Genomic DNA, 15,074 nt, shown 5'->3' with positions numbered 1-15,074 from the left:
CAAACGCTCTGCAATCTCCTCCCTAGTTTCCTAGAGAATCCTAGTATAAATCCCATCCGGCCCAGGGACTTAACTATTTTCACACTTTGCAGAATTGCTAACACCTTCTCCTTATGAACCTCAATCCCATCTAGTCTAACAGCTTGTATCTCAGTATTCTCCTCCACAACATTGCCTTTTTCCACTATGAATACAGACGAAAAATATTTATTCGGCGCCTCTCCTATTAGATTAGATTAGATTAGATTACTTACAGTGTGGAAACAGGCCCTTCGGCCCAACAAGTCCACACCCACCCGCCGAAGCGAAACCCACCCATACCCCTACGTTTACCCCTTCTTACTAACACTACGGGCAATTTAGCATGGCCAATTCACCTGACCTGCACATCTTTTGGACTGTGGGAGGAAACCGGAGCACCCGGAGGAAACCCAAGCAGAAACAGGGAGAATGTGCAAACTCCACACAGTCAGTCGCCTGAGGTTGGATTGAACCCGGGTCTCTGGCGCTGTGAGGCAGCAGTGCTAACCACTGTGCCACCGTGCCGCCCACCTATCTCTTCGGGCCCCACGCACAATGTCCCACTACTGACCTTGACTGGCCCTAATCCTACTCGAGTCATTCTTTTATTCCTGACATACCTATGGAAAGTGGTACCACAGGGTCACATATGGGTCAAGGGAATCCGAAATAATTGTTTGATTTCTCAGAATCACAAGCAAATGCAAGATTTGAAAGTGGTACATCATCTCAAATTGTGAGTGCACAAGCCCAGAGTCTTAAGACTCCTTGTTGAGTTAGTGCTGATGTAGGAATTGAAAGATATTGATTAGCAATGAGGCTAAACTGAACTCTGATGTAAGACCTATACAACATGGAGGCCCTGAGATTTGCAGTTTAGCTTTTCTTGCCAGGATTTCCGCTGAGGGAGGAGGGGCATCAGAGATTGGAGAGAAGCTGCAGGAACTGAGAGTTTTGAAACCATTTCTGAAGGTTTGATCCCATGCACACCAACTTAAAGTACAAAACCATACAAAGGAAATAGTAATTTTCTTCACAGGGTAATTTGTCCAGGTCGGAGTGCACTGTATGAAATGGTGATGGAAACATCTCATTATGATTTTCAAAATTGAATTATTGAACAAAGACAGATTTAAAGGTTACAAGGGCAGGCAAGTAGAATAATTGGATCCAATGACTGGAAGTTTCTTGGCCAGGATTTGAATCAGAAAAACTATCGAGCTGTTTGCTATTAGCCATTTTGCAGTCTGACAAAGCCAAAATGGTCCTCTGTCTGCTTTTTATTTAAGGTGGTTAAGGAATAGATATTGAACACTGGCAAGAACATTCTTCAAATGGTATTGTGAAGGATCTTTTACCTCCACAGATTAATAAAGTTTAACATCGCACCTGAAAGACAGCACCTCCAATAGTGCAGTGCTCCCACAGTACCTCCACGCACTTGATGCTTAAATTGTTGGGTTCAGTTTCTGCAGTGGGGCCTGAACTCAGTTACATCATGGCCCAGAGGTGAAAGTGTCATTAACTGAGCCAAGGCTGTTGTTGTAACTGCGTGTGTGTGTGTGTGTGTGTGTGTGTGCATGTCTGTCTGAGCTGAAAATGTGTTGCTGGAAAAGCGCAGCAGGTCAGGCAGAATCCAAGGAGCAGGAGAAACGACGTTTCGGGCATGAGCCCTTCTTCAGGAATGAGGAGGGTGTGCCAAGCAGGCTAAGATAAAAGGTAGGGAGGAGGGACTTGGGGGAGGGGCGTTGGGAATGTGATAGATGGAAGGAGGTTAAGGTGAGGGTGATAGGCCGGAGTGGTGGTGGGGGTGGGGGCGGAGAGGTCAGGAAGAAGATTGCAGGTTAGGAAGGAACTGTGTGTGTGTGTGTCTGTCTGTCTGTCTGTGTGTTTGTGTTTGTGTGTCTGTGTGTGTTTGTGTGCCTGTGTGTATGTTTGTGTGTGTGTTTGTGTTTGTGTGTGTGTGTCTGTTTGTGTGTTTATGTGTGTGTGTTTGTGTGTCTGTGTGTGTATGTGTTTGTGTGTCTGTGTTTGTATTTGTGTGTCTGTCTGTGTGTGTGTGGGTGATCGGTCCAACATTTCAACATCGCCAGGTGCCCTGAGAAAGAATGGGGAAATCAGGAAGATAGATTGAGTGATGCACGTCTCCCGCAGTGGGAGCTCTGCACACAGAAACATACCGCCCAGCATTTCTGGGGAACAATAACTAAGTCACACAGGCTCCATCAGCTTCAGCTGGTAACAGCTCGGGGGAACGCTGATCGTGACGTTCTGTATTAGAACTTAAAATAGAACTCAGAAAATAAAGTGGCCACCATTTTTGACAAGCAATGTGTAAACATTTCAAACAGTGGGCAACAGGAAAAACATAATCTGCCAAACGTCAGGAAGAAACTGATCACCAGCGAGACCAGATCGACAAGTGAAGATATTGAAGAACAACGGAGGGTGAGGAATGGGGCTTGCTCTAATGTGGGGGGGGGGTCGGTGAGGGGGGGGGGGTGTTGGCAACCCCTTGGCGGACATGTTTATTTTCTTTCTTTTTGATTTTATTTCATGTGTATTTTGCAATAAGAATACAATAAAATATAGTGAAAAGCTTTCATTTGTCACCACAATATAGCGCCATTTTGAATAATTTACGAATATGGGGAAAAAAAAGGATTTGGCTTGAAGAATGCCTGCTGGTCCTGAGCAGCTTATCACCATCAATGACGCTTGTGCCACCATCCCTCTGCTCCAGCGTCACCGCCGTCTACACCGGACACAACCCACATCGAAGTTGCCGAGCTTTTGCCGGTGTTCCTGCCTCACTGACACCGCACTGCCGGTATGGCAGCTGCCGATTCCAGGCCTTGTGTTTGCTCCAGAAAAATAAACAGGGTCTCTCTCTCTCTCTCTCTCTCTCTCTCTCGCTTTCTCGCTCTCTCTCTCTCTCCTCTGCGTTGGGCCCACCCGAAGTGCACACCCTGGGCCTGGCTCAAGGTCAGTGCCCCAGGCTCTCACCGCCACCGATGCCATCCAAGCTCAGGCCAAGGAAAGTGAAAAGAGAAGAGGGAAAAAAAGGCAAAGAAAACCGCTCAGAGCTGACAGCCCAGGATCAGCTGCCATTTTGAACTTTTGCAGGGGTATGGGGGAGTGTAGTAAAGCACAAATGTACCCTAATGCCTTTCTGCCCATCCTTGAACTGTGCCCCCAAGGTGATGCATCAACCAATCTAATGGAGCTGAGGTCGCTTGAGACCCTAATTGGACGATTAAAGGTCTAAATCTGTCTTGGTTGCCATAATGCAGCAGATGGTGGGAACAGAGGAAGTTGTTTTATCCCAATCTTGATGGAAAGCTGGAAATGTGGGAGGTAAGTGCCTTTTGCCCCGTGGATCATGCTGTCCTCCAAAAGACAAGTGCATTTAAACAGAATTCAACTTTTATATGAGCTTTATTCCAATTAACTACACTACATAAAATTCGCACTCCATTGATTACCAGCTCCTCATAATTATACAATCAATTCAAACCCAATGAACTCTTTCGTAATATAATTACCATCAGTTCCCTCATTCCACTAGGTCTCAGGTGTTCCTTCAGACCAAAATACAGAGGAGCCTTGATTATCTGAGAATGACATGGGCAGGCAGTATTTCGTTCGGTTAATCAAATTCTGGTTAACGGAATGCCAGATAACATCGTTTAGCCGAGCATCAGGACCTTACGATCTTGCCAGATAATCCGATGTTCAGATAATTGAATATCAGATAATTGAGGTTCCTCTGTAAATGATAATAGGGCGCTCACTCATTCCCTCAAACATGGTAACCCCTCATGGTGACTCCACTGTTGTCCTCGCCCCTTCACCTCCCTCCTGTCTCCCAAACTCCCTCGGGTTTGCTGAGCCTTCCCAGTGCCTAAAGCTCCCAATGTACGTCGACCATGTTGGCTTTTCGGAGAGCCCTTGCAGTTCCAGCAGCATCCTCTACCACGTCCTGGCGCTGTTGCTGGGTGCTGCCAATGAATCAGTTTGGCCAGCAGCTCTTGAGAGCAGGATCCTCCTATCCCAGCGGGGCTGAAGGGTCCCAATCGTCTCATTGAAGTTGTCCCCAGTGTATTGTTGCTGAGGGGTGACCTTCTGTAACATTGGTTGTGTGAAATGCGACCCCGTAAATTCAAATGAGGGCTAAAGAAGAACAAAGAGGGGCACAAGGAAAGAAACCAAATCGAGCAATTAGCAACGGAAACCGGAACTTACCCGGGAGCATATTATTAAATAAATTGCACAGAAATAGGGTCACTGGATAACAATCACAGGCAGTGATAATGCCATAACAATTAAATAATATTAAATATTTCATCTCATTCAGTATTTAACAGGAAGATAGTTCACATGAACATGAGATGAGAATATGTGTACTTGAGAATAAAACAACACAATGAGAAATGCTAAATCTTGTAAATTAAACCATTAAGTACTAAACATAAAGGAAATAACTGCCTGTCTGTATGATTAAATGCAGAAATTTTAAAAGAGTCCAGAGCAGCACATCATACAAATGTTTTCTTATTGTGAGCCCCATCTCAAGGTTTGAGATGAAGGTGACCTCCGAGTGGGAACAGTGGTTCTCACGGGTTCAGGGGCTCGATGTTTGGCTGATACTGTGATTTCCTGAGGCTGACAGAGAGGGAGAACAGCAGCTATACCTCAGGCAGATCGCCAGGTGGTCACCTCTCCTGAACTCCTGACTTTAGACCTGGAGAGACGTTTACATTACGCACATGTGATAATTCATTAGTAAAAGGTGGACTTCCAGAGGATAGACAGAGACCTGATGTGTGAATGGTGTCATGAGGAAAGCTAATGGCACGCTTGTCTTCATAGTGAGAGGATTTGAGTACAGGAGTAAGGATGTCTTGCTGCAGTTATACAGGACCTTGATGAGGCCACACCTTGAGCATAGTGTGCAGTTTTGGTCTCCTAGTCTGAGGAAGGACCTTTTTTTACTGGGGGAGTTCAGCGAAGGTTCATTAGAAAGATTCCCAGATTGACAGGACTGACATGTGAAGAAAGTCCATATCACAGTAGAGGAGATGTTGGACATATTATAACGTATGTAGGTGGATAAACCTCCTGCTCCTGACCAGACATAATCAAGAACCCTGCAAGAGACCAGAGAAGAAATTGCGGAGGCACTGGCTGATAGTTTTGCACCATCATTAGTCAGAGGTGAGGTCCAGGAAGACTAGAGGGTAGTGAATATTGCATCCTTATTCAAGAAGAGCTGCAAAGAAAAACCTGGGAACTGTAGACCGGTAAGCCTGACATCCGTGGTGGGTAAGTTACATGAGAAGATTATAAGATACATATGCATTTGGAAAGACAGGGTTGGATTAGGAATAGTCAGCTTGGCGTTGTGTGTTTTCAGAGATCGTGCCTCACAAATTATTAGAGTTCTTTGATGAAGTGACCAGGAAGGTTGACGAGGACAGGGCGGTTGACGTGGTCTATATGGATTTCAGTAAGGCCCTTGATAAGGTTCCACATGGTAGGCTGTTCTGGAAGGTTAGATCGCCTGGAATCCAGGGGGAGCTAGCAAATCGGATACACAATTGGCTTGACAGTAGAGAGCAGGAGGCAACAGCAGAAGGACGCTTGTCGGACTGGAGGCCTGTGACTAGTGGAGTGCTTCAGGGATTGGTGCTGCGCCCATTTCTGTTTGTTATGTTATACGTATATATTAAGGATTTGAATGAGAATGTACAAGGCATGATTAGTGCATTTGCAGATAACACCAAAATAGGTGGTATCATGGACAGGGAGGAAGGTTGTCAGAAATTGCAGCAGGACCTTGATCAGCTGGGGAAGTGGGCTGAGAAATGGTAAATTGAGTTTAATATAGATAAGTGTGAGTTCTTGCATTTTGAAAATTCAAATCAAGGTAGGAGTGTTATAGTGAATGGTAGGGCTTTAAGGAGTGTAGTGGAACAGAGGGACTTGGAGTTTAGGTGCATGGTTCTCTGAAAGTGGAGTCACAGGTAGATAGGGCAGTGAAGAAGGCTTTTGACACACTGGCCTTTATCAGTCAGGGCATTGAGTATAGAAGTTGGGAAGGTATATTGCAGTTGTACAGGACGTTGGTGAGGCTGCACTTGGAGAATTGTGTTCAGTTTCGGTCACCTTGCTACAGGAAGGAGGTTATTAAACTGGAAAGAGTGCGGAAGAAATTTACAAGGATGTTGTCAGGACTGAACTGTCTGAGTTATAGGGAGAGTTTAGACAAACTAGAACGTTTTTCTTTACAGCATAGGAGACTGCAGGGTATCTTATAGAAATGTATAAGCTCATGAGAGGTGTAGATAAGGTAAAAGTACTCAGTCTTTTTCCCAGGGTTGGGGAATCACAGACTGGAGGGCATCAGTTTAAGGTGAGAGGGGAAAGAATAAAAGTGAACCTGAGGGGCAACTTTTTTATGAAGAGGATGGTAAGCACATGGAATGAGCTGGCAGCGGAAGTGGTTGAGGTGGGCACATTAAAAAAGCATTTGGACAAATACATGGATAGAAAAGGTTTAGAAGGATATGGGCCAAGTGCAAGAAATGGGGTTAGTGTTGATGGACATTTTGGTTGGCATGGACCCGTTTGGGCCAAAGGCCTGTGTCCATGCTGTAGGAATCTCTGACTGTATGACTCTAAAGACTGGATCGGTTGGGCTTGAACTCATTGGAATTTAAAATATGAGGGGGGAATCTGATAGGAGCAAATGAAATCTTGATGAGACTGGACAGGCTAGATGTGAGAAGAATGTCCCAGATGTTGGGGCAAGTCTAGAACTGGGGGTCGCAGTCTAAAAATAAGGGGTGAGCCATTCAGGACTGAGATGAGGAAGAATTTCTTCACTCATAGAGTTGTGTAGCTGTGGAACTCTCTCCTAAAGAAAGCTATTGGGGCCAGGTCATTAGATGTATTCAAGAGGGAATTAGACATAGCCCTTGCAGCTAAAGGGATCAGGGCAAGGGGAGGAAGTGGGAATGGGACACTGAGATTTCTTGATCACCCATAATCAGATTGAATGGTTGTACAGGATTGAAGGGCCGAATGGCCAACTCCTGCACCTCGTTTCTATGTTTACTATTATTTGGACAGACGACTTAAAATGTCCAAGGAACTGTAATCCAATTAGTTGATAGGTGTGGTAGTGTCACCGACAAACATCTGAGGAAATCAGTTCAAATCTGCCCATGGCCGATGGAGAAATTTGAATTGAATAAAAATACAGAATTTTTTTAAAAAGAAGCCAGCCTAATGCTGACCATGTGACCACTGCCAATTGAAACACAATGCAGAAGGAGAAAATGAAAATGTTTAGAAACAAAGAGAAGGGAATGTCTAATAATGAATAATTTGCATGGATTTGGAAAGGAAAAGTCTTCCTTGACCCATCTTTATTGATTTTATTTGCATCATTAACAGGAAGAGTAGACAAGGAATAATGCAATTGCTTTAGTTTCCAAGAGCCCTTTGATAAAATGTCCTGCGGTAGATGAACGGATTTTATTTTGAGGAACGTGGTGGGCCTCACTGCTAGGCCAGCGTTTATTGCACATCCCTAGTTGCCTTTGAGAAGGTGTTGTGAGCTGCCTTCTTGAACCGCTTCAGTCCATGTGCTGTCGGTAGACAATGCAGTTAAGAAGGGAAATCCAGGATCTTGACCCAGCGAGAGTGAAGGAACAGTGATATATTTCCAAGTCAGGATGGTGAATGGCTTATAAGGGAACATGTTGCTAACTACTACAGAATTGTGGCTGACAATCTCCTTACTGCCTGCTATTGCAATACCAGGAGGATTTGCAGATTAATAATGAAGCTGTTCAGTCAGGTTATGACACACCTTCCATGATCAGGAAGTGCTGAGGTGGAACGTGAGATTCAAGATGGCGCTGGATAGTGCGACTGTTTGTGAGCTCTCTTCAGTAGATATTATTCCCCCATTTCTTCCAATCATTCTGCACTTTTAAACCTCAATTCTAAGTCTGCAAAGATGACTAACAATGCTCTGTCTTTTATACACCCTCCTTGCAGCTGTAACTTTGTATACCTCGCTCAGTTCAATCACCCTGTGATCTTTGTATGGTACAATCTGCCTGTCAGAGAGAGGAGCAGAACCTCTTCAAAGTGGGCAAAACTGGAAGAGATATCGCAGTGAGTTAAACACTGAAAGTGAAGCAAAGAACTGTGGATACTGGAAATCTGAAGCAAAAACAGAAATTGCTGGAGAAACTCAGCTGGTTTGGCAGCATCCGTGGGAAGAGAGAAAAACAGAGTTAATATTTCAGGTCCAGTGACCCTGCTTCAGAATCACTGTGTTAAGAGGGGGGCTAACCTGCACAGCTTCTGACTCAGGACTGCAAGTCCAGCCTGACTGAGACAAGGCTTGTAGATGAGGAAGTTCTGACTGTGTCAGGCTAGCTGAGGAACTGGAAACGGAGAGTCCAGATGACGAGATATTAACACTCGAGAAAGGTGTGGGGTTGGATTTCCTGTTATTAGGATCATTGCTTTGCTTCATCTGCGTGAATGGCCGGTCTTGGTTGTGGGTGGCACACTTTGAATTTCTGTTGTTGACTCAACACTTGGAAGGATTGTGAAAAGAGTGAGACCGATTCAGAAGAGGACAGAAATGGAATGAAGATGAAATTTAATGCATAGAAGTATGAAGTGACACATTATAATGACTGATTGAGGAGGGACAATATAAAATATATATTCGCAGCACAGTGGCTCAGTGGTTAGCACTGTTGCATCACAGCACCAGGGACCTGGGTTCAATTCCAGCCTCGGGTAACTGTCTGTGGGGAGTTTGCACATTCTCCCCGTGTCTGCGTGGGTTTCCTCCGGGTGCTCTGGTTTCCTCCCACAGTCACAAAGATGTGCAGGTCAGGTGAATTGGCCATGCTAAATTGCCCGTAGTGTTAGGGGCACTAGTCAGAGGGAAATGGGTCTGGGTGGTTACTCTTCGGAGGGTCAGTGTGGACTGGTTGGGCCGAAGGGCCTGTTTCCACACGGTAGGGAATCTAATCTAATCTAAAAATAAAGGATCCAAAGGTAAAGGGGAGGATGAAGCAGGGCGCGGTGGGCACAGATGAATGAAGATGATAGGGCAGATTGAGAGAGCCGTTTTAACGACTGACAGGGCCATGGGCTCGCGATTTTTGAGAAGGTTGGCAGCTCAGGTGGATGGTATGTGTGTAAGTTAGCTCACTGAGCTGGAAGGGTTGTTTTCAGATGTTTCACCATCATGACTTCACCGGAGACTCTCACCAACGATGTTACCTAGTCGTGGTGATGGAACGTCTGGGAACAAACCTTCCAGCTCAGCGAACTAACTTACATCCACAGGATCCTAAACTTTAAAAAAAAACAAAAGCAAATTACAATAAACCTGAAATGGAACATTGTGTCCAATCCAGGGTGAGGAGGTGCTCTATTCATCCCAGCCAGAGCAGAAAGTACTATTGGAACACATCGGGCCCATATCAGTCATTCTGTTAACTGACACAACCACCTTTCAGCAACAAAGACGCAAAGCCTAAGTGTCTCGTTCAGATACAGGGACCACACAATCTCTCACTACGTCTCAACTAATCCAGCACATTTCCTCTCTGCTGTGCCCAAACACTCCTATTTTAAAATATTTCTAAGGATTTTTTTTGTCGTGTTCCTCAGAGGCTCCAATGGATTGATCACTGAGTGAAAAAGATTGCTTACCATTAGCTAAGTTTAACCAATCTCCCCTTCTATCCCTAAAGTTTGACTTGGAACAATTTGTCAGATTCATCAAGTCCAATATTGGTTACAATCTGCAGTCTGTCCATTACACCTTACATAGAATCATAGAATTCCTGCAGTGTGGAAACAGACCATTGAGCCCACACCAACCTCCAAACAGCATTCCACTGAGGCCCTGGTGGGCATTTCAACTCCACTGACCCGCATTCTCCCCGTAGCCCTTAATTCCTTGTGACATCAAGAATTTATCAATCTCGGCCTTGAAGCTATTTAGCGTCCCAGCCTCCACTGCACTCCACGGCAATGAATTCCACAGGCCCACCACTCTCTGGCTGAAGAAATGTCTCCGCATTTCTGTTCTGAATTTACCCCCTCTAATTCTAAGGCTGTGTCCACGGTCCTAGTCTCCTCGCCTAACGGAAACAATTTCCTAGCGTCCACCCTTTCCAAGCCATGTATTATCTTGTAAGTTTCTATCAGATCTCCCCTTAATCTTCTAAACTCCAATGAATACAATCCCAGGATCCTCAGCCGTTCCTCGTATGTTAGATCTACCATTCCAGGGATCATCCGTGTGAATCTCCGCTGGACACGCTCCAGTGCCAGTATGTCCCTCCTGAGGTGTGGGGACCAAAACTGGACACAGTATTCCAAATGGGGCCTAACCAGAGCTTTATAAAGTCTCAGTAGCACAACGGTGCTTTTATATTCCAACCCTCTTGAGATAAATGACAACATTGCATTCGCTTTCTTAATCACAGACTCAACCTGCATGTTTACCTTTAGAGAATCCTCAACTAGCACTCCCAGATCCCTTTGTACTTTGGCTTTATGAATTTTCTCACCGTTTAGAAAGTAGTCCATGCTTGTATTCTTTTTTCCAATGTGCAAGACCTCGCATTTTATCTCACATTGAATTCCATCAGCCATTTCCTGGACCACTCTCCCAAACTGTCTCGATCCTTCTGCGGCCTCCCCACCTCCTCAGTACTACCTGCCTGTCCACCTAACTTTGTTTCATCGGCAAACTTCGCTAGAATGCCCTCAGTCCCTTCATCCAGATCATTAATATATAACGTGAACAGTTGCGGCCCCAACACTGAACCCTGTCTGTCCCCCAGGGTTCCAGATTGGATCAGGTTAACAGCCCCAATCAGGGAACTCATATTCTATGACGGCCACCTGGCTGAAATTGTTCCAAACACTAGGCTAATAACTACAAGACCACAATCCATCCAGTTTGGTTTCTCCGTTTCTTTGGTTTTAACAACCGCACTGGGGTGATTGAAAAATCATCACAATCAATCTCAAGTCTTAACCAGACCCAGGAGTGATGTGAGATGAACAAAGAAAGAGAGCTGCTTTAGTTTTAATTCATTTTAGGCATGTGGGCATCGTTGCCCTGGTCAGTATTTATTGCCCATCTTTAACTACCCCTTGAGAAAGTGGTGGTGAGCTGCCTTCTTAAATCACTGCAGGTAGACCCCCCCAATGCTGTTGCGGAGGGAGTTGGAGAAATGCAGCAAGTCTGGCAGCATCTCTGGAGACAGAGATAGAATTTCTCAGCAATGGGACCCTTCCTCAGAACGAAGGAAGGTGGAAATATGATTGGTTTGATGCTATTGAAAAGAGGAAGGGAGTTGGAATGTAAAGGAAGGTGATGGATAAGTTGACGGGCAGAAAATATCATGAAAGAATAGGCAAGAGGAGTGGTTCTGGTTAAAGGAAAGAATCGATTAATTGGGCCAGTGTGAGTGTGACTAGCATGTTAGTGAACAGTTCTGACTGAAATTTTAAAAATCACAGGTACAGAACAAAAAGGACAACATTCGTGGGTTGGAATTCTTGGCCTTAATGTTGAGTCTGGAATTTTGTAAAGTGCTGAATGAAAAGGTGAGGGGCTGATCCTCCAGCCCCCATGGTGGAGAACTTTAGCGACCATCACCAAAGTCACAGGCTTCTCCCAAGATGCATTGAGCATTTTCAATTCCATCAACCTGTGCCCTGCTCATTTTCCCAACTCATCCCTAGGCCTCCAGTTGTTGAATGTGTGAGCGGGTGTCTCTTTAATCTATCAATCTGACCATCTCTGTGTGAGATTCCTCATCCAGTTTATGAATTGGGAACTTGGTGATCCTGTCAATAATGCTCCTGATCCCATTCCCATGGGAACATGAGGTGTTAGTGCCTCTAAATAGCCCCTTGAGTGGAGGCTGAAAGGGAAGGAACAGAATATAACTGGAGAGAAATCAGAGTTATCGTCGTGGGTCGAGTGGCCCTTTCTCAGTTCTGAGGAAGGGTCATTCAACCTGAAACCCTAACTCTAATTTCTCTCCACAGATGCTGCCAGACCTGCTGAGCTTTTCCAGCAATTTCTATTTTTGTTTCTGATTTACAGCATCTACAGTTCTCTCAGTTTTTATTTAGGTCAATAACTGGACGCAGATGATACAAGGGGAGGGGGAGAGAATAGTCATGTCAGTCAGAGACAAGTGGATTATTTTAGATTAGATTAGATTAGATTACTTACAGTGTGGAAACAGGCCCTTCGGCCCAACAAGTCCACACCGACCCGCCGAAGCGCAACCCACCCATACCCCTACATTTACCCCTTATTACCTAACACTAAGGGCAATTTAGCATAGCCAATTCACCTGACCTGCACATCTTTTGGACTGTGGGAGGAAACCAGAGCACCCGGAGGAAACCCACGCAGACACGGGGAGAACGTGCAAACTCCACACAGTCAGTCGCCTGAGTCGGGAATTGAACCCGGGTCTCTGGCGCTGTGAGGCAGCAGTGCTAACCACTGTGCCACCGTGCCGCCCACCGTGCCACCCATTTCTGCAGGTCAATCCCAATTCACACTCAGAGTAGACTATAGCAGATTCTAATGCACTAGAATCCACATGAATCAATCCTTAAAATCTCATCCACATTCCATTTGCTTGTTCTATTTAGCTGAATCAATAGCAAAACAGATAGCTTAACTCAAAGCCTGAATCCGTCTTGACAAATTCAGAAGGAAGCTATGTTGCTATGGAAATAATGTTAATAGCTTTGCTTCAAAACCTAAGAGGCTGAGAGGCTGAGAAGTGACCTTATGGAAGTTTATAACATAATGAGGGGTATAGATAGAGTTAATGGCAATTGTCTTTTCCCTAGAATGGAGGATTTCAAGACTAGGGGTTACATTTTTAAGGTGAGAGGAGAGAAATTTTAAAAAAACAGAAGAGGCAGCGTTTTTAGTCAGAGGGTGGTTTGTGGGTGGAATGAAGTTCCTGAGGAAGTAATGGATATAGGGACAGTTACAACATCTAAAAGGCATTTGGATAAGGACATGGATAGGAAAGGTTCGGAGGGATATGGGCCAGGAGCAGGCAGGTAGCAAGAGTTCAGTTTGGGATGATGTTCAGCTTGGTGTGATTGGACCAAAGGGTCTGTTTCTGTGCTGGATGACTCTATGACTACGATTTTAAACAGAAAATAAAATGCATCAGAAATCATATACAGGTAAGTAAGGGGTTAACTTCTCCCACTGAATTTTTAATCCCTCTCTGCTTCACGGAGAAACCTGTGGATGGGGATTGGGTTTGGGATAAAGGATCAATACTGTGCAATATGGATTGTTATGGAGTTGACAACATTTCTTTGAAGGTACTTGTCCCTCGACCATCTCTCTCCAGCCTCCATTACTTTATTAAAGTTAAAAATCACACAACACTGGGTTATAGTCCAACATTGGGTTATAGTCCAACACTGGGTAATAGCACTAGCTTCCAAATAAACCTGTTGACTATAACCTGGTGTTGTGTGATTTTTAACTTTGTCCACCCCAGTCCAAAATAGGCACCTCCAAATCATGATTAAAGGTACAAATTGGCAAGCTCTGTACCAGAAGCTGTAGATGTTTGACAGGGGACCAGTCGCGAGGAGATGAGGGTACAGTACCACCTTGCAGCACCAGATGTCAGTGAAGCCTGTGGATTCGCCCTCTCCTCCTGAAAATTGACTGGGGACAGGAATAAAACCTCTCGGGACTGCTATCTGCAAACTGGCGATGGAATAGACTTGTTTTTAGATTTACTATCTGGCAAGGACACACACACACACACACACACACAGATGGACAGGCTACTGCACAGTGTGTCTGCAACACTATCTCTGCAAACCATGCCTTGTTTCCCAGTGAGTGCGTCCATGTGTTCTCCAGATTTGAGTGTTGACTGAACAACCCACAGGACCGAGGACTGAGAGAGCTGCCTTCCTCACCATGAATGTGGCTCTGCGTGACCTGGGAGGAACGGTAAGAGGCATTTAATTGCTTTGCAAGACTGAAGTGCGCTTCTTTTCCAAGAGTGCAAAGTCAAAGCCAGCAGCAAATGAATGCAAGAATGCAGTTTGTGTCCGTATCGGTGCAGAGTGTTGGGATGGGGGGGGGGGGGGGGGGGAAGAAGAGAGAGCTAAAGGAGTAGGAGAGAGAGGCACTGCCCTGTACAGCAATCTAAATAACACTAGCCAAGAGGGTTCTGCTGTTTGCAGTTACAATGGAGTCATTGCATGGTAAGTGACAGCTCTGATCTCTTCGATAAAATGACAGTGGCTGTTTTTATTTGAAATGATCCATGTTGTAAGACGGTACAGTGAGCTGGGAAGCAGGTGACAAGGCAATCTGTGGAAAGTGAGGAGCTGGCACATTGGGCAGGGGTTTGACAGATAACACACCGCTGCACAGAACACTGAACCCAACCACAGGGGGGCTAACACCAACGGAAAGGTAAAGCGATAAAGACTTCCTCCACCCATGATCAATGCAAAGGATGTCATTTCTGTGCAACATCCGAGTGCAAGTTGACGTTTGTCACAGGTTGATATGAGGAGACTGCCTGTCGGCATGGTTCAGCCGATTTAACCAAGGAACTGATGGATGAGGAAACAAACATTTGCAAAGCCTCAGCAGTACACAAGGGAGGGTGTAAGAACATTTTGTTCTGTTTTCTCTGCCCTTGGTACAGTCTGCAAAAGACAATTCACAAAGAGACTTCAATCCAGTCATCTCCAAGTTAATACAGGAAAGGAACTTGGTCCTGTACCAATGTTAATGTGCTATTTCAGTGAGGATTCATGCACAGCTGTTACATTTTGCAGGTCAAAAAATGTGAATTGTTTGAATTTAAAGCCCATTTATCAAATGTGGAATTGTTTTCCTTTCCATGAATTGCAATGTCTGTTTATTGAATTAAAATCTGGGGCAAAGAGCATGATAGTTGTGTGTG

The 15,074-nt window shown here is 45.0% G+C and overlaps 2 protein-coding genes across 9 annotated transcripts in view; one reads left to right on the top strand and one right to left on the bottom strand.

Moving 5' to 3' along the window:
* Window positions 1–3,370: 3,370 nt before the first annotated feature.
* The window catches only part of LOC148139798 (uncharacterized), a 57,304-nt gene continuing 45,600 nt past the window's right edge, over window positions 3,371–15,074 (bottom strand). For 4 of the 8 annotated variants that reach the window (XR_015753496.1, XR_015753495.1, XR_015753494.1 and 1 more), the window contains 2 exons: window positions 13,976–14,092; window positions 3,371–4,194 (listed from right to left, as the gene is read on the bottom strand). Coding sequence is in view for 1 of the 8 variants with exons in the window: in XM_087980627.1 (XP_087836753.1) it covers window positions 3,994–4,194; window positions 13,976–14,092 (318 nt within the window). In the remaining 7 variants the exon portion in view is untranslated. The remainder of the gene's footprint in view (window positions 4,195–13,975; window positions 14,093–15,074) is intronic. The other 4 variants (XR_015753498.1, XR_015753497.1, XR_015753499.1 and 1 more) reach the window with 1 other exon arrangement.
* The window catches only part of LOC122540197 (endothelin-converting enzyme 1-like), a 334,937-nt gene continuing 333,759 nt past the window's right edge, over window positions 13,897–15,074 (top strand). The window contains exon 1 of the mRNA XM_043675566.2: window positions 13,897–14,104. Within this exon, the coding sequence (XP_043531501.2) occupies window positions 14,072–14,104 (33 nt within the window). The 5' untranslated portion in view covers window positions 13,897–14,071. The remainder of the gene's footprint in view (window positions 14,105–15,074) is intronic.

This window comes from Chiloscyllium plagiosum, unplaced genomic scaffold (assembly GCF_037043375.1).
Source record: "Chiloscyllium plagiosum isolate Xiang-an unplaced genomic scaffold, Cpla_swu_hap1 HiC_scaffold_37, whole genome shotgun sequence".
In the NCBI taxonomy this organism is placed as follows: domain Eukaryota; kingdom Metazoa; phylum Chordata; class Chondrichthyes; order Orectolobiformes; family Hemiscylliidae; genus Chiloscyllium; species Chiloscyllium plagiosum.
The sequence above is the reverse complement of the archived record's forward strand: the minus strand, read 5'-3'. Positions and strand labels throughout refer to the sequence as shown.